Source organism: Lutra lutra, chromosome 4 (assembly GCF_902655055.1).
Source record: "Lutra lutra chromosome 4, mLutLut1.2, whole genome shotgun sequence".
NCBI lineage: Eukaryota > Metazoa > Chordata > Mammalia > Carnivora > Mustelidae > Lutra > Lutra lutra.
The window spans coordinates 164,370,619-164,389,875 of record NC_062281.1 but is presented as its reverse complement, the minus strand read 5'-3'; the positions used below and the strand labels follow the sequence as shown (position 1 = coordinate 164,389,875).

The 19,257-nt window shown below is 56.2% G+C and overlaps 1 protein-coding gene across 1 annotated transcript in view; it reads right to left on the bottom strand.

Annotated features, from left to right (window-relative positions):
* Positions 1–215: 215 nt before the first annotated feature.
* The window catches only part of SLC2A1 (solute carrier family 2 member 1), a 28,291-nt gene continuing 9,249 nt past the window's right edge, over positions 216–19,257 (bottom strand). Inside the window, exons 2-10 of the mRNA XM_047726072.1 lie at positions 16,575–16,670; positions 5,539–5,699; positions 5,150–5,390; positions 4,352–4,514; positions 4,067–4,254; positions 3,706–3,810; positions 3,141–3,242; positions 1,703–1,906; positions 216–1,292 (exon numbers count right to left, since the gene is read on the bottom strand). Coding sequence (XP_047582028.1) covers positions 1,092–1,292; positions 1,703–1,906; positions 3,141–3,242; positions 3,706–3,810; positions 4,067–4,254; positions 4,352–4,514; positions 5,150–5,390; positions 5,539–5,699; positions 16,575–16,670 — 1,461 coding nt within the window. The 3' untranslated portion in view covers positions 216–1,091. The remainder of the gene's footprint in view (positions 1,293–1,702; positions 1,907–3,140; positions 3,243–3,705; positions 3,811–4,066; positions 4,255–4,351; positions 4,515–5,149; positions 5,391–5,538; positions 5,700–16,574; positions 16,671–19,257) is intronic.

The window sequence follows — 19,257 nt, the reverse complement described above, 5'->3', positions numbered from 1 at the left end:
CCCTGCTTGGCTTCTGGAGATCAGTGAGGTCAGGTGCATTCACGGAGGAATGGCCCTAGACAGACAAAGCAGGAAGTGGGTGTTGATCAGAAGTGCTTGGATGGGACTGGATCTTGAGTCAGAAGTCCAAAAGGTCATGGTCACTATGGCAGTTGCTTCTCTCCCATTCCATCCAAATCTCCCTACCCTTAACGCACAAGCATTTCAAAACCATGTTTCTAAAAACCAGCCATTTATATCTGTTTAGGTAAGTTACAGAAGAAGTAAGGTGGTGTATTTACAAATTGGTTTGTCCAGATAAACTATAACTTAGTGTCTGTATTTAATATTGACAACCAAAAAATATATATAAATATCTTCCATCTATACACAGCAGGGCAGGAGTGTCTGTGGTCTTCTTGCGCAGTGGGTTCTCAGCCTCCCAGGGCCCTCCTCTCGTGATGATCGTCTGGCCCTCAGTGCAAAGGAGACTAGAAGCTGGTAGCCCAGTTGGCCCTTCCCCTCTCCTCCCTGCACTCCAGTGCTCCCATCTGGTCTCAGGCAAGGCAAAATTACTTTAAGTGGTTGGGTAGGAAGGGTGAACCCTAATGGAGCCTGACACTTAGGGCAGGGAGATCCAGGCCTCAGAAGACAGTGGCCACAGCTACCTCTTGGGATAGAAGCTTCATAGTTCATAGTTCGATTAGTGTGTCCTTGGTCATAGGTCCAGCCCTACAGATTAGCATGGTGAGGAAGGCAAGTGTCTAGGCAGGGCTTGGTCCCCACCTTCAGGTACTGAGCCATTCAGGGTGAAGTCTGGGGTGTAGATAGAGGAGACTCTGGCTGATAAAAAAAATAATAAAATCAGTAATAAAAAAAGTATAAAACTTGTTGCTTGTCTGAATAGATCTGAGCAACAGTCTTGTTTTTGTTAAAATCCTGGAGCCATTAACGTCCTGAATACTCTTCTGGACATCATTGTTGGCTGAAGGAAGGAGCCCCAGGCCCAGCTCTGCTGAAATCTGTCAGTTTGGAAATCTTATCCAGCTGCCTGTGCTCCGAGAGATCCTTGGAGCTGCTGGGAGCAGGCCAGGCTGGTGGTGTGGGGCGCCTCACACTTGGGAATCAGCTCCCAGGGGGTGGAAGAGCTCCTCGGGTGTCTTGTCACTTTGGCTGGCTCCCCCCTGCCGGAAACCGGAAGCAATCTCGTCAAAGGTCCGGCCTTTCGTCTCAGGCACTTTGAAGTAGGTGAAGATGAAGAAGAGAACCAGTAGCACGGTGAAGATGATGAAGACATACGGCCCACACAGTTGCTGAAAGACACACAGATACACTCGCTTGGAGCACTGACCCTTCCCCATGGCTGTAGGGTCTTGCTTGACCTGTATGACTTGGGGCCTTTGATCTGAAAAAAGGGAACAACTACGCACAACCCAGGAGTGCTGGGATGATTAAATGACACTGCCTGCACCTGGCACATAGCGGGCTTCAGGGAGCAGGGACCCCCCCCCCCAGCAGAGCAGAATGGAGACAATTCAAAGCTAAGAAAGAACCCTGGAATGGAGGTCAGTGTTTTTAGCTGTGTGATCTGGGCTTCAGAGCCTCCCATTTCCTCCTCAGCAGGCTTCTGATGGGAAGAACTGGGAGAGCACTTGGCACAGCAGTGCGAGGGGGGCCTGCAAGCAGGAGAGGAATGATGGGCATGGAGACGGGTGGTTCTCACCTCGACATACTGAAAGCACATGCCCACAATGAAATTTGAAGTCCAGTTGGAGAAGCCAGCAACAGCAATGGCAGCTGGGCGAGGACCCTGGCTGAAGAGTTCAGCCACAATGAACCACGGGATGGGGCCAGGGCCCACTTCGAAGAAGGCCACAAAGCCAAAGATGGCCACGATGCTGAGATAGGACATCCAGGGCAGCTGTTCCTGTTGAGGACGAGAGAGGGGTGGAAAAATGGAATAGGCGGTGACAGGACGCTCCAAGAAAACACACTGCTGATGTAGCCCAGGGCAGGGCTAAGAGCTCTGGCCTGGGAGGCAGGCGGCTTGGGGCTGATCCTGGATTGGATACATTAGGCTTGGGGCTGATCCTGGATTGGCTACATGACATAGACTCTCCACTGGGCCTCACTTTCCTCATTTGAACAAAATGACCTAAGTCCTGTAGGGCGGGTGTGCAGTGGAGCGTACCCTTCGGGAACAGTAACACAGGGTACACATGGGAGGGGCTAAGAAGAGGTTCCTGTGGTCCCCTAGCTCTGGATGCAGAGCAGTCTGCCGGAAGCTGAATGATGGGGAAGAACATTCCTGGGGTAAATGTTAAGGACTGTAAGGTGCTCAGCTCAGGACCAGCAGAACAGGCCCCAAGCAGGTGGCCAGATATCATCATTGTCTTCCAGGAGGCCACCGTGGAAAAGTCATAGGCTTTGGTTCTGATCCCAGATCTGTTAAGAATCCCCTGCAGCGTGCCAGACCTCTCAGCCATCACCAGACTCTCCAGACTTTGGTTAAGCTGTCAAATGAGCAAACCACTGCTTCCTTGCCCCGGAGGTGGACAAATGAGGGTTTGTGCAGGGAAGGTGGCTTGCACACGGTCACCGTTGTAACCAGCAGACCTGAGATGAGCTCCTAGCTTTGTCCTTTATCTGCTGCCTTCCTCGCCTCACTGGACTACGTTTACCGCACCTGGGAACTGGGAATACTAACTGCACCCCATGGGGCGGTGGCTGAGAACGAGAGAAAGCACGCTTCCACGTGTTGGTGGTTGCGGGGGCTCCTATTTCCTGGGGCTCTTCTACAGATGAACTAAGGCCATGGATGCAGACTTTGAAAGGCTCAGTACTGGCAGAGCAATTCCTGGGCAGAGGATGCTTAGGTTATAGGGCCAGAGGTGCTGTGGCAAGAATGCACCAAACCCGGAGAAAGCCAGGGCACGACCAGTTGTAAGTGGGTGGAAGGAGACAGCCTAGGGGGCCAGGAGGTCAGACCTGAGCCCGAGTGGGGTTGGGAAGAAAGGGGCAGAACTAGGGAGAGGGCAGCTCCCACCGGGGCTCTGAATGCCCCTGGCCAGGCTGGGGCTGTCATCCTCCTTCTGGGACCCGAAGCTCCTGGTGCTATCCCCCAACTCGTGCCACCCCACTCCCATAGTGTGGTCACTCACCAGCAACGCCAGCGCGATGGTCATGAGCACGGCACAGCCTGCCATGCCGGCCAGGCCGATGAGGTGCAGGGTCCGGCGGCCAGCGCGCTCTACCACAAACAGCTGTGGGCAGACACGGGGGTCAGCGCCACCCGCTCCTGCTGCCTCTCTGACCCCCAACCCCATCCAGAGGCTCGTCCCCAATGCTGGGAAAGCCACGCGGCACTGCAGACACCAGGGAACACTGCACCGCCTCCCCCCTGGGGCTCAGCTTGGGGACTACACAGGATTTGAGGGGCAGAGCGCCAGATCCGGACGGCAGGCTGGGGTGACGGCTGGCCCCAGAGGGCGCAGAGCATTCTGGCTGGGACTGTGGGCAGCCAGTGCACTTCTTAGCATCCGTGTCATGGGCTGTTAGACTTGAGCAATGAACCAGACAGGCTTGGGAGGATGCACCAACACACACTTTCGAGAACCTGACGTGCTCGGCTCACAGTAAACGCTGCTGTTCGGCAGTGAGGCCCTGAGGCCACCTTAAGCCAGACCCCACACAGCTGAGTGGGGGCGGGCCCTAACCCTGACTCACCGACACGACAGTGAAGGCGGTGTTGACGATGCCGGAGCCGATGGTGGCGTACACAGGCTGCTGCACCCCTGCCTTTTCAAAGATGCTCGTGGAGTAATAGAACACCTAGGGGACGGACAAGTGGTTGGGGTTTGGCCGAGCCACAGCCATTCTCCTGCTGCTGTCCCTGCGGGTACGGGACCCAGGGCAAGGAAAGGATGAAGGGGACCCGGCACCAGGGCCCTGAGGGGTTTTGGCTCTGCAGGAAAGCCATTCCTGCGGCAGGGGTGTTTGTTTTCAGTGGGGGATCTGGTCCCAGCACACACTTGACCGCAGGGTTTGGCTGCGGCCCACGGGCAAGGGCGGCTGAGGGGGCACTCACAGCATTGATGCCTGACAGCTGCTGGGACAGCTGCAGCACCACAGCGATGAGGATGGGCTGGCGGTAGGCGGGCGAGCGGAACAGCTCCAGGATGGTGACCTTCTTCTCCCGCATCATCTGCCGACTCTCCTCCTTCATCTCCTGCAGGTCGCGGGTCACATCAGCCGTGCCGCGCAGCTTCTTCAGCACTGCGGGGGGAGGGACCGGAGGGAAGGTGGGGGTGGCTCAGAGCAGGAAGGCGGCCAGGGCCGGGGGCTGGGGAGGAGGGCAGGGCCCTGCCCGTACCACTCTTGGCCCGGTTCTCCTCGTTGCGGTTGATGAGCAGGAAGCGGGGGCTCTCGGGGCAGAAGGGAAGCAGGACGCACTGCACCAGGGCCGGGATGAAGATGACGCTCAGCAGCAGGGGCCACAGGTCCTCGTTGCCCATGATGGAGTCCAGGCCGAACACCTGGAGGAGGCCGGGATGGAGGAAGCGGCCCTGGGCACCCCCACCCTAGCCACCCCTGCTCCCAGGCCCGCTCCAGCCGATGGCCTCCGCCCACTTTGTAGAGGGGCTGCCAGTCAGGCGAGGCGAGGCTCTTCCGAACCTCACGTTCCCTCAGTCGTCACACAGGGAAAAGCAGGACCTACCTCACAGCACAACTGGGAGGACACATGTGGCAAGGGTGAGTCACAGGGCATGGGGGCTTTGGGGATGGGGATGGGGAAGGGAAAGCCTTATGGAGAGAAGGTGGTGTCCATGTAAAGGCATCAAGGCCTGGAGGCATGGGAGAGCCCGGCATGTGGAGATACAGGGGCAGGACAGGACACAAGGCTGAGGAGGCTGGGACAAGAAGGGCCAAGTCATCTGGACTTGGCTCTCGTGCCTGGGAGGCCGTGGGGAAGTCATCAGTGGCGGAGTGTTCGCTGGGATCTGGGCCTACTAGGATGTGTGCCAAGAGGCCATCCTTCACTGCAGGGCTGTGGAAGGCTGGGTGAGAATTATCATCGGGGAGATATCTGGACAGAGACACGAGAGCCATGGAAGCTGTGGGGCGCACGGGGAGTGGACAGTGTGAGCAGACAGACCCCGCCCCGGCCTACCTGGGCAATGAGGATGCCGACGACGATGCCCAGCTGGTGCAGGGTGCCCAGGGCCCCGCGGAGGGCCGTAGGGGACACCTCCCCCACGTACATGGGCACGAAGCCTGTGGTCAGGCCACAGTACACACCAATGATGAAGCGGCCCAGGATGAGCATCTCAAAGGACTTGCCCAGTTTCGAGAAGCCCATGAGCACAGAGGACACGAAGGCCAGCAGGTTCATCATCAGCATGGAGTTCCGCCTGGGGGCGGGGTCACCAGTCAGGTGTGTGCCTGCATCTCCCCAGAGTCCCAGGGGCTAGGTCACAGACAACACCCTGAACAGGCAGGGAAGTCTCTCCTCCCCCCATCTGGGACCCCCTGGCCACAGCCAGAACCCCTTCTGCTCACCGGCCAAAGCGGTTAACAAAAAGGCCCACAGAGAAGGAGCCAATCATGCCTCCTACAGAGAAAATGGCCACAGAGAGGGACCACAGGGTGGTGAGCGTGGCCGACGAGATGCGCTCCCCATAGCGGTGGATCCATGTCTGGTTGTAGAACTCCTCGATCACCTGCGGGAGGAGAAGCAGCCTGCTGGGGAGGGGAGGCAGCTGCCCTTCTTCCCCTTGCGTGGTCCCCTCCATGGGGGCCACTGACCACAGTGTGCCAGAGAGGGCCCAGCACCTGGCTGGGCCCCAAGCTCACTGCATGTCCTTAAGCCAAGTCCCTCCCTTTGGTGGGCCTCGGTTTCCCCAGGTGAGAAAGAAGGGGCTGGGCTCCATCTCCAAGAGGGGAGCCAGCTTTTATGCTTCTCCCAGATGCAGTTTCCAGTACCCTTGGGGGTCACAAGGTTAACAGAACTTGCTAGCGGGAGGGGGATACAGCAAATGACCCACAGTGAAGTTCAGGCACAGGGCAGGGAGAGGTGCAGGGAGAAAGTGTCTCCTTCGACTTGCCCCCCTCTTCTCTTCATGGCCCCCAAGGCTCTCCTGGCCTCTGTGCCTTCTCCCCAACCCCATGGCTGGGGAGGAAATACAGCTGGACAGATGGCTCCTGGTTCCAGACGCTCTGGGATAAAGGAAGGGCAGCTCACTGACTCACTCACTGACTTTACCCTCAGCACCGGCATACAAGATGTGCTCCTGAACCTCACACAACTGCCTTCTGACCCCTTGGCCCAGCTATTTGTGGGAGTTCCACCCCGAAGGATGACCCATGACCTCTTCCCCTGTGCCAGGTGCCAAGCTGGGATGTATGGGGAAGGCTAAGGACAAGGAAGCAGTTCCAGGAACTGGAAACACCTGCCCTAGAGGCCTGCCCCCCACAGCCCTGCCCCCACCCAAAGGAGGGCCTGGCCTGATCCACCGGTTCTACCTGGACACATTCACCCTACTCTCAGGCAATGCGGCCACACACCCAGTGCCACGGGACCGGTCTGACCCATCCAGCCACATGCGTAGCTGGGCATGGACCCAACGTACCCAGAAAAGGCCTTCTGTGCACTCGCACCATCTCGCACACACACTGGTGCTCACAGTCTGAATATTCCTGGGTTCAGCCAGTCACAAACCTGCATGTCTCTCTCTGCTTCCACCACCTGCAGCTCAAACTCGGCTCCTTGCCCACCTAGCCCGTGCCCAGCCTGTCCAGGCAGTCCTCCCCGAAACACGCAGTGAAATCCCTCTGCACGCAGCAGTGTGCTGCCACTCGCACCACCTCCGGGCCACTGCTCTTGGACTTCCCTAACCCTCCCAAGCTCCAGGGGTCTAGCAGAGGAGAAAATGGTAGGCAGCTACAACTGCCCAGGTTGGGGGTGGAGGGGGACTGAGGCCCTTGGTACCAGGACGGACCATCAAGTATGCTGGGCCTGGCCCCATGGGTGCAATGGGTCCTTGGCCTCTCCATTTCCTGCCCTGCTGCCATGATCGGTCCCAGGTCTCTGGAGATGGCTGACAGGCGGCCAGGGTCCAGGGGGTTAGGATGGGTTGACATGGGCCTGGGGAACAGAGGGAGGCAGCCCCCATCTGTCCCAGGGAAGCCAGAGAGCACAGGGGTTACGAACCTGGACAACAACTGAGTTCAGGTCCCAGCTCTACCCTGTTATCACAACCGTTGACTTTGGGCAAATTATTTCATCTCCAATGGCAACATTAGCAATATCTACTTCAGAGTGCTGCAAGGAACTAATGAGTCAGAGTGCCTGCGTGGTGCCTGGGGACTGAGCCAAGGAACCCCCATCACATTCCAGGACTGGCCCGAGGGCAGTGCAGACCAATGACAAGGTCCAGCCAACCCTGCATCCCATAATTCAAAGTGAAGGCTCCGGGTCAGATACCAGTCCGACCTCCCCACTTCCCACCATCTCTACCTCAGCTCTAGGACTCATTTCCACACTCTCCACGGTTATTCCACCTGAAAGGACCATCCTGCCTTAACCATGCTGAGAACTTGTGAGATCCAGCTCACAGGGTCCTAGGAGTCTGTCCTCTCTGAGGACAGGGACCCCAAGGATTCACACTGGGGCCCATCCCAGGGCTGGTGTCAGGGACACCTGGTGAGGGAATGGGAGGCTGAAATGAAGAGAGAGCCTCAGGCTCTCCTCCTGGGAGCTTCTGCTTCTGCTGGTGGGGGAGGGGGGCAGAAAGAAGGCAGATTTTAACAAAACAAAACAAAGTGCTTCTGTTCTTCAAGGGCTAACACCAATCCCCAAGGAGGACTGGTGGGAGAAGTAATGCTCCATTTATCAGGCTCTGCAGAGAACAGGCTGTCCTGGATAAGCAGACTGTCCAGATAAAGGACACTCAGGCCACCGAGAACCCATCATCGGGGTGGAAATCTCTCTCCCTCTGTCAGTCTCACTCTGCTGCCCCTGGGGCTCTCTCCAGGGGCAGGGAGACCACCCCTCTGCCCCAGATAACCTTTAATGTTTGCATTTTGTAGTTCACAGGGTCTTCCTCTGCCCCCCCGTGGTTCAGATGTTGTCTCAAGAGAACGCTCCACATAGATCATTCTGATTTTTGCCAAGAAGCCAGCTAATGGAATTACCTGAATTGCGTGCAGAGTCTACAAGCGCTGAGTAAGGGCTTACTCCCTAAATGAGCCTAAAGATGTGAGGCTGAGCTCTTTCAGCAGCTCAGGTCTTTAACCCTCTTCTTGAGGGCTGGCTGGGGATGCTGAGGTGGCCAATGAGAGGACCACATTTCCAGAGGCTCCCCGCCCCCAGTTAAGTGTGCTGCTTGTGGTAGCAAGTCAGAGGGACCCAACCTTGTCCAGAGCTAGCTCAACAGCTCATGAGCTCCGGCCACTCAGACCACTCAATGGGGATGGCTGAGGGTGAGGCACCAGCCCCCTCCACCCTCTCCCTCCCCGTCCCCGAAGCCCCAGCCCCAGGCTCATCCTTTCCACTCCCCAGTGGCACTTCCTGGCCAAGTTGAGGCTGCACAGTGGGTTCCTGCCTCTGGATCTGGCACTTGAGATTTCTGGGAAGAAGGTATGTCTGGTTTTCCATTTCTGCTGCTAGTGTGGGGACTCCGTGTCCGTCCCCCCTGGGGGGGTCCATGGCCCACATGGGCCTGAGCTGGCCTTGGGCCCAGGAAAGGCAGGGAGTCCCTGGAGAATTAGAAGAACCTGCACAGGGAGAAGCTCTGGGATTACCCCCAACCTAGTCTGTGCCCTCAGCGTCCATCCTAGCAGTGGCTGGGTGCCCCTAAGAGCAGCCTACAGTCCCCCAAAAGGACCCCACAGACCCAGGCTCCGCAACAGGGTCACTGGCAGCCTCCAAAAGCCCAGCTCGTACGTGAGGTGAGGCCAGGCTCGTGCTTCTCTGAAAGCTTCCACCTCACATGCTCCTCACAAGCCTTGACCCTGCTGCCACCCTGCAGGCAGTCAGTCACTAGGTCCCACCAAACAGATCCCTCCTGATCTGTCCTATTCTCTACCGGTGCAGTACCTGCCCTAGGTCTCGCTGGATTCTGCTCCTGACCCCTCCCATCAACTGAAGCGGTTCTGCTTCCCATGATTAATTACTCCCCATCATGCCATCAAAGCCCTGCACCTCCAATGCTCCAGCCTCAGCCATTCATCCGCAGCTCTGCTCCCTTCCCAACCCTTCCCACACGAACGGGGACTACCATGGCATCAGGCTCTCAGCAGTTGAGGGCTATGAAGGATCTCTGTCCAATCACCCTACTGACTGACCCTAGAAGGCAGATGCCCATCGGGGACACCGCAGGGGTCAGGGGGGCAAAGCGGGCCTGCTCTGGACAGCTGAGATCCTTGGACTAGACGGTTCCCAGTAAAAAGCTCTTCCTCAGCCTGCAATTTTCCTGGGGGTGGCGGGGGAGGCTTGCATCACAGATCTGACTCCTCGGGAATCCCCCCCCCGCTCCCCGGGCGCAGGCAACTGTGGGAGAAGAACCACATGTGTGCCTGTCTGTGGAGGAAGTTCAGACTTCCTCTGTGTCTGGGTAGTGTCGGTAGTCAGGCCCTGGGCATGAGGCAGCGTCTGCTGCCCAGCATACAGAGTAAGCTGCTACTCAAGCCACCTGAAGACAAAGATTATCCCAAGGAATTCAGTGCCAGAAAGGACCTGAAGGAACTAGGGACCGACCTGCCTCTGGGAGTCTTTCCTCAGACCCTGCCTGGCTGCCCCAGGCACAGAAACCCAGCAGTTCTACAGAGCCCCAGGACACAGACGTTAGCTCTCAGAAGAAGAACTTCCTAGGCTTCAAAGGATGGGAATGCTCAGGTCACAGGTAGTGAGTTCCCTGTCAGCAGGAAGCATACAAGTCTAAGTTTAGGGCAGAGATTGTGAAGCATTTTACGTAAAAGGCTAGACAGAAAAAATCAAAAATGGGCACAGCTGATCTTTCTCCACCACCCCCAACCCTCTAAAAATGCAAAAACAATTCTTAGTGCAAGGGCCTTGCAAAAACAGTCGCTAGCTGGACTTGGCCTCCCTGCCAACCCTTGATCTAGAATTCTCGACTACTGCCAAGAGAAGGGGACGGCTTTGGAACCTCTGGCTGGTCTCAACATCCTTCCCTGTAGATTTCCTCTACCCCAGGGTCTTCTAGATCATCCTGGGAGGGAGAGTCAGAGCTCCCTCTCCAGCCTCTCTTCTTTGTCCTAGATGTTCCCGGGGGTGGAGGGTATGAAGGGGCTGAAGAGCTACCTAAGCTCTGAGCTCCAGTTAGAGAGAAGGGCCAGCTTTCCAGTTCAGTCCCTCAGCCTGGCCTTGACCCGGACTTCCTAGTACCTGCTTTCCCCTCCCCCAGAGCTACCCTTCCTCAAAGCTTCTGTCCTGATAGCAACTCTCAGCCACACCCCAGGGTCAGCGGGGAGTTCCAGCAGATGCTACCGGTGGGGCTGGACAGATAGCCCCACCTGCTTGGTCCCCTGGCACCTCCCAGGGCCTGCAGAGGAGACTGAGAGAAGCCAGATGGATCTAGAAGCTGGGTCACAACCCCCCAGTAGAAGCTCCGACCACCCACGCTGCTTCTCTGAGACAGCCCTGAGATGGCTTCTCTCTAAAACCCAGGCCTGGCCTTTGCTCTAGCTTCCTCACAGGTCCCTGGTCTCCAGGGCCTCCCCTGCCAGCAGAGGGATCTTCAGGTCCCCATAGCAGGCCCCGCTCACAGCCTTGCTTGGCTCCCCACTGCCCTCCCCTCACCACCCCCCCAGACCACCCAGGCACCCCGCATCTCTGCAGTTTCCCATGCCCTTTCCCTGTCTTCTCCCCGATGAGCCCTTCATCACCTTTCAGAGTATACACAAACACTCCAAGAGCCATCCCCAACCCCCACCCCCACCCCGCTCCATCACAGTGGTTCTCAAACAGAGGCAACTTGGCTCCGCAGAGGACATCTGGCTATGTGTGAAGGCACTGTTGGTTGTCACACTGGTGGGAACGCTGCTCAACGAAACTACACCACTTAGGCCAGCACTGGCCCCCCACCACCAACGCCAAAGATCTCGCCCTGAAGTTCATTTTGAGAAAAGCCCTGCTCCCCGGGCCACGCACTTTCTCCCTCCGCCTTCTCTGCTCCCACAGGGCTTGTGCACACTTCCATGGCTGCCCGGAGACAGCTCATCATCAGGAGACATGTATCCCCTTCTAGTCTCAATTTCAACATGGGGTAGGGGGAGGATTCATCTGTGTCACTAGGTCCCAGCAACAGGGCTGGGTCACTAACTAATTAGTAGTCACTAACTAATAAATGAGCCACCTCTCTGAAGGGCTGAAGTGACCACGCAGCTCAGACAGGCTGTAATGGTGTACGGGATTGTACAACTGTGTGTGGGAGACCGTTGAGAGGTCTGTACATGACTGAGCTTGACTTGGCCTGGAAGTCAGAGCAAGAGGGACCAGCTGTCAGCTGTAGGTGTGTGAGAGTGTGTTTGGCTGCCCATCCGACTGTAGTATGGAACTGCCATTCCTACTGTGGTGGGCAAGGATGCAGACTGGAGCCAGACTCCCTGGATTCAAATCCCAGCTCTGCCGCTTACTAGCTGGGTATCTTTCGTTTAATTGCTTAAAATCTCTGTGCCCCCACTTTCTTGTAAAACAGGGATTCTAGGGTCTACCTAATACAGTTATTATAAGAAACTAAAGGATGATTTTTGAAGCACTGAGAGCAAGACTTGGCACACAGTAAGCTGTAAGGGTTTGTGTTAGTGGAGATGGGTGAAGGGGAGAGGGGAGGACCTGGAACTCTCTGGATCTTGATGGAAGTTAAGGAGAGGCTGCCTGGAGCTGAGAGCCTGAAGCCTGGAGCCCAGCGCAGCCCCAGTAGGCAGAGACCCTCTTCAAGCTGGGTTATCTTGGGGTGACCTTGTCTGCTCTCCAGACCAAGTTCCTCCTTTGTCAAACAAGGGATGGATGAGCCAGTGGACCATCAAGTCCCTTCCAGCCACAACTCTGGTTTCTGATGCTGCCTTATTCCGAGACATGCCCAACAATGTCCCTTGGCCAGGAACGCATGCATTCTTAATGGCCTCTAGTCATCCCTTGTGGGCAGCTCGGCCATTTGGGGAAGGGAGAGGCAGTTTTCTCCACCCAGGACAGTGGTCAGGATGCCCTGTTCATTTATTTTGCTCTCTGTGGCCGGGATTCCCCCCTCTCCCCTCCCCAGGAGACAGGAGGCCTGGCAGGGGCGCCATAGGGATGTGGTCATCACTCCCTGGTGACGCCTGGAGGCCACCCATAGCTCAGCCTCTCACTTTCCAAGTGACCTCACCAGTCAAAGCTTCCTCCTCTAGGAGGAGATAACCCAGCCCCACCCGCCTTGCGGGGGCAGCTGTGAGGAGATAATTTACCGGGAGGTGCTTTGTAAACATTTAAGATAATGTTATGATTAATTAACCACTTCCAGGAGGAAGCCCTTTGGGGCCTGTTTTATAAGCTCCAGCTTCGGGCGTCCTCACCATTAGTGGGGTACAGTCTCCTTCAGAGAGCAGGCCGAAGGGACCAGCCCAGGGCTGCATCATACGAAGACGGGCAGTGGGGTGTGCGCCGTTCCACATCAGGGCAACGCTTCTTGCCACTCCATCTGTGCACTGCCTGGGCCACCTCACCTGTCCCTCCTTCCGCAAGGGGCCAACTCCCCTTCAGGTCTGCCCAGCTGCCAACTCCTCCTTGAAAGGCCGCCCCCATCAATCCTACGCCAGCATTAGCCTGCCTTCCTCCCTGCTCCATCCAGAGCCACCCCGAAGCCCTCCATTAATTAGGAACCCCCCCTCCAATTAATTATGCTCTGGCGCTTCCCAAGTCTCCCCCGCCCCTTCGTAGTCTTAAGTTAGGGCTAGACGGGGTGGGGCCCAGCTTAGACCATGTGTCACAGCTCTACCCTCCCAGACTGTCTGGGACAGTGCCCTGCGCAGGAGTGAAAGTTTTGGAAGGACTGAGTCACAGGCCGCCTCCCGGCACAAAGGGGCAGCTCCAAGGCCAGCCATTATCTCTTAACTCTCTTGGCCATCCTATCCCCCCTTCACCATTTAGGTGAATCACAGCAAGTCCACTCCTGGTTGGAAGGGCTGGGCCAGGCTGACGAGAAGTACGTGCAAAGTGCAGGTGTAAACACAGGGGCGCAGATGGCCACCCCCAGAAAGCCCGCTCCACTGCAGGGTGTGGGCAATCAGCACTGGCCCCTCGGGTCCTCACTGCGGACCTCGTGGCAGCGAGCTCCTCAAGTGATCTTTGGACAGGGGCCCAAAGATGCCACCATCAATGACATTTCCAGTTTGGCTGGACCCTCCATGCCGCCCACCAGCCCTCCCCAGCTTTCTCGCCTTTTGCCTGTCTTAGGTTTTAGGCAGGAGGCCGCAAGAACGGGAGAACTGCTCCGTGGATCTGTCCCCATCTGCAAGTTCAGAAGTTTCTCAGTCGCTCCTCATGGCCAAATGCAACCCTGGTGCCTCTGCCCCCGCAGCCCCTGCCACCTGAGACCCCTCCCCCCAACTTGCCCTCACCCCCTCTGCTGATGCCCTAAGGCACATTTTAAAAATGAAATCTTCCCAAATAAAACAAAATAAAATAAAACAAAATAAAGTCTTCCCAAGTGAAAAGTCATCTCAGGTGGGCCACCCCTCCAATCACCAACCTCTTTTCTCCCTTCACCACTGAATCTCTTGGAAGGACCCTCCCTACTCTTTCCCATCCCCCCACCCCCACCAGCAGGATGGAGGTTTCTACCCACACAGTCCCACCCAGTCAACCTTTGGTCACCACAGCGACAACATCCGGTCTTGGGTATTGGGCAATAAGGGGCCAGCTGGTCCAGCTCACCCTCTGGGGCTCCTGATAGCACTCCTTCACCCTACTCCCCAACTCCTTTTTTTTTTTTTTTTTAAGATTTTATTTATTTATTTGACAGAGAGAAATCACAAGTAAGCAGAGAGGCAGGCAGAGAGAGAGGAGGAAGCAGGCTCCCTGCTGAGCAGAAAGCCCTATGTGGGGCTCGAACCCAGGACCTGGGATCATGACCTGAGCCGAAGGCAGCGGCTTAACCCACTGAGCCACCCAGGCGCCCCCCCAACTCCTCTTTTTATCCCAGTCTCTCTAGGGCATCCCCCTCTCCTGCTGTCTGAATACCGGTGACCAGCTCCTAGTTTTTCTCCAGCTGACTACCCGCGGGAGGAACAGACCCCCATGTCCAAATATTTCCTGCACATCTCCAGCTGTGTCTCACCGCACCTCAGTTCTGGCATGTCCCTCCCGCACCTCTCGGTCCCTCCCATACCGGCTCCCCCTCCAGAAACCCAGAAGCCACTCTCAAACCCTACTCTTGTCCTCACACTGAACTGATGACCAAATCCTGCCCACTCTTCCTGCTCGGTGTTTGTTTTCCTATCCCCACTTACTCGGAGCCGCTCTCTCGCAATTTCCCTATCTCTCATTTCCCATTCTCAGACCCTCCCACTGCCCAGATGCCCGACTCCTTGCCCTCAAATGCAAATCTGATTCTATTTGTCCTCTTCAATGAGGCCCTATTGTTCTCACTCTAGTCCATACTCCTAGCTTGGCCCACGCCTTGGTGCCCACAGGCCGTCCTGATGGCGCCGGGCCATTGACACACCAGTGGGTGACACTCTGTGGGTGAAATCAACCCATGAAGCCCTTTGTAAGTCAGTCCTGGGCTTCCCGTGGTGGCCTCCCCAGACTTCTTTCTCCTCCCATTCACCCTACCCTGGACTGTCTCTCTCTGCCTACCCAGCCCTGTTCTGTTTCTGGAAAACGCTGCTATCCTGATCTCAGAGTCCTCATCCTCTCATTAACTCACTAGGTGATCCCAGTCAAGACATCACTTAACTCAGGAGCTCCCGACTCTGGCCACACATGAGCATCAGCTGAGGTGCGTTAAACATAAAATGGCCAAACAGCACCCTGGATTGAACACATCAGGATAGGTGTGTCCAGGGGCTCCCAAGGTGTAATCAGGAGCCCCCAAGGGGCAATCAGGGGCCCCCAAGGGGCAATCAACTGCAGAACTCAGCCATCCTCTAAGACCGTGCAGAATTTCCATCTGTGCGATCCCCAGATGGAGCCAGCTCTGAGGCACACACCTTGGCAAGAGCTGTTCAGAACACTTAGCTAAAGCAGGGCCTGGGGCTGTTCCAAGCATGGGCGCCATTTCAGACAAGTCTGGAGAAGTCCTGTTACCTCTGCTGCAGCTGAGCATGACTCAGCAGGCCAGGCCTTCCTGGTAACCTGCTCCCAGGTATCAGGCGTGGCCCCCCACAGCCACCCTCTGCCTACTGGGAGGAGGACCAGCTCTGACTCCCGACAGTGCCCAGTGCCCCTGGACTGGCCGCTGGTCCTTGGGAGCTGGCCACACTCACTTTCTAGCCTCACCCTCTGGAGGGCAGAATGTGACCCTGGCAGGACTGTCCACTCTCATTTCGCCCTCCCCAGGAAGGTACAGAGTTTTCAACCGAGGAGGCTGGTCAGGAAGACAGCCTGAGATTATGGAAATCGTCTGGCTTCTGAATCCACCATTCACTAGCTATGTGTGGAGCCCGCTGGTTATTTCATCTGCCCAGGGCTTCAGTCTTTGGGTCTCTACAATGGAACTTAACCTCATAAACATATGCAAAAAGGCTGGTATAGAGAAGGGACGCCTTCCAGTTTCCTTTCTGCCCCTTGACCCCTCTCCTCTTCTCTCCTCCCTAAAGCAAGTGTGCTGAGCTGGAGGTGGTCGAGGGGGTCCCTCCCGGTCCTGATATCCAAGGAACAAGTGAGGACAGATCTGGGATGTGCTGCAGGGAGAAGCAAGGACGCGCAGACCCCTCCTCCCTATGGTTCCCTAGGGCGAGACATCATTTTTACTTGGACAGTAGGCCTCCAGGGAAAGAAGGCTATTTCCAAGTGGAACAGGAGACCTTTACAAGGTAGGGTGCTGTTTGTGGACAGGTATGAGCACAGGCTTGGGGACTCCCCGGTCAGGAAGGTTCCAAGGTAGACTGGGCTTGGACACCAGCTCCATCCCTGCCTCGCTGGGTGATGCAGGGCAGGTTCTCTTTCTCTGGCCACTCTCCCCACCTGCAGGACGGGAGCAGTGATTGTCGCCTTCCTGCCAGCCTGCCAGCCCGCCGGCCTGCCTGGGCAAACTGAGCGGCAAGGGAGATAAGCACCACCAAGCCCTCTGGAACCCCAGAGTTGTCACATAAATGCAGCATCATTGTATCCCACGTTGCTCTGATGACTACAAGTGTCTGTGCTGGGTAGGAGGCTGGTCAAGATGACAAGCCCCCACGATTTTGCAGCTCCAGGATTCCAAGGCCAAAGTCAAGAATTTTTGACCTGTTCAGGGCCAGACAATTGGCTGGTGGGATCAGATGGTGAACTGATGTAAATGACTGACACCTGAGAGGCAGGGGGAGCCTGTGGGATGTGCGGTGCCCAGCAGAGCAGGCTGGCGTTGATAAACCTGGGAAGGCATAGCACTCACCTTCTGCGGGGCATTGATGACTCCAGTGTTGTAGCCAAACTGTAGGGAGCCGAGCACTGCCCCTCCCACGGCCAACATGAGACGGCCCGTCAGCTTCTGCAGAGAAAAGAAGACCCACACTGTTACAGGCATGTCTGGGCCCAGGTTACTCCAGGGCACAGGCGGGCAAGTTCCTGTGTTCAGATATCTGGCCTGGCTCCTGGCACCACACCAGTCCTTCTCCCAGGAAACTCGGCCACTTCCTGACCTCGGATGCCTGAACCAGCTCCGCAAAATTCTAGACACTGGGCTGGCCAGACTCATTCCTTGGGGGAGAAGGGAAGTCAGGTCTTCTCTCCTTGTAGCCAGGTCTTGGCTCTCTGGAGTCTCATTCCTCTGGTGGAACCATGACCTGCCCAGGTCCAGGGGGCTCCAGACTCTGTCTGGGAGGCCCAGTAATCAAATCCCCTATGCAAGTGGGGGGGCAGATTACGTGGGAGGAACAGCATACAGAGGAAGCACCCTGACTTTGGGCCAGAAAGTGCTGGCTTCTGGTTCCAGCCGACCTGAGTCCCAGCAGGCTGCCACCCTTCCCTAGTCCTGTCCGGACCCCCATTTGCTTGTGTACAAGGCAGGAGCAAGCATGCTTGGTAGCATTGGAGATGTGGTCTTGCCCTCCCCTCCCCTCCATTCACAGAGCAGGAAACTGAGTCCTGAGAGGCAGAGATAGATTACGCAGGGGTCTGTGGAGAGTCAGGCTGGAGCTCAGGGCTCCTGACTCCCCACCTCATGCCTCTCATGGCAACCATCCGCAGAGCATGGGCTTCCCAGGGTATGTGGACACAGATGACATAACAGGCAGGAATGTGCTTTGGAAAAGTACATGACACCAGGCAAGTAAGAGCGTCGGGCCAAGGTGTTTCAAGGGGCAAAGGGTTGGGGGAAGAAAAGCATGGTGGGTCTCTGTCCCCACCCCCCAACAGCCTGGGGCATGAAGGCCGCAGACAGGAGAGCCCTGGGTGAACAAGGTGCCATACCCTTTGGACTCGGTTTCCCCACAGAACCCAGAAACAAGATCCTCAAGATCTTCAAGATCCTCAAGATCTTCAAGATCCCGACTTTAAGATCCTCACAGACAGCGCTGGGTTTATGGCTACTCAGACTGGTTCCTAGCATGGTCTTTTCACTCTCTAGAAGCTGCCAGGCCAACAACTGCAAAAGCCAAGGTTCTCACATCAGAGGTAGAGAGAGGAAGAGACTTCATTAGTTAGCCTGAGCGCTCAGGCGGAGTCCATTCTTCAGCAGGTGAGTGCTGGGACCGTCCTTGCCACAGGGCCACCTGGCCTCTTCCTGGCCCAACTCTGGACATTCATCCTGGGCCGGGGCTCTCCTCACAGCGGACTGCACGCCTTCCAAAGTCTCCCTTCCCTTAGCTCCCCAGGGAGCCTCCAGACCCAGTGCTGTGGGCCCTGTGTGCGTGGGGAGCACCTGACTGACGCACTCTGTGGGCCCCAGCCAAGCTAACTCATCATCGGGTGGCTGCTGGGATGAAGGCAGAGGCGGTCACAAGGCACTGAGCATGGACGGAGGAGGGCTGGAGAGCAGCCGTTGAAGGCTGCCATGTGAGGGCTCCCTGCCTGTGGTGAGTCACGTGTGAACTCGGGGTTTTCCACACAGAGTACAGTATTAATGGTGTGCCAGAGAGAGATTTCTCTAATTCACGTTAGAATAAATGTAAATATGATTTAATAAAATGTGGCACAGCTATATCATAGAATACAGGCGGGGCGGGCGGGGGGGGGAGAAAGCTCTCTAGGAGCGCCTGGGTGGCTCAGATGGTTGTCTGCCTCCAGCTTGGGTCATGATCTCCAGGTCCTAGGATCAAGCCCCAGGTCAGGGTCCCAGCTCATCAAGGACTCTGCCTCTCTCCCTGGCTTGTGCTCTCTCTGTATCTCTCTCAAATGAATTAAAAAAAGAAAAATCTTAAAAGAAAAAAAAAACCCAGAAAGCTCTTTACTTATTGATTTGGGACACTTACCAAGCTGTATTAAGGAAAAAGCTAGCTTCATAGCAATGCCGTGTTGCATGCTGTGTGTGGTATGAAAAGAAGAAGAAATGGCTGAGGATGGGATGGGAGGCAGAACACACCTATCTACCTACTTAAAACAACACGTAAGGAAGGTAATGCTGTATGTACCCTGGGATCTGGATGGCAGAGGCTGGGTGGCATAGAGGTTTCACTTTACACCTTTTTGCATGCTTTTTAATTTTGAACCATGTGACTGTATCACCTACTCAAAAGAATTACCTATAAACCCCTTGGTTTCCTGTTACTTAGAACAAAGCATTTAAATAAAAATGAACAGCACACAGATGATGAAGTGAACAGCAATACAGATGACCCATGATCAGGAAATGAACAGCACAGCAGAGCTGTGAGCGCTAAGTCGTCTTATCACAGACCCCGTTTTCAATCTGGCTCTGACTTCCCAGGGGTGTCTGCAACTCTGAAGTTACTCTTGGGGCCCCCATTGAGCAGCTGTGGCCTCTGGCAGTGGGGGCTACTGGGAGCCAAGGACAGACCCCTGGGCTAGAACTGCCATGGGCAGGTCAAGGTCAAATTCCGCTTTAGAAAACCTGCCTACCCACTCCTGGTTATAGCCACAGCCACCGCGGCAGGCTGCTGCCCTAGGACTCAGGCATG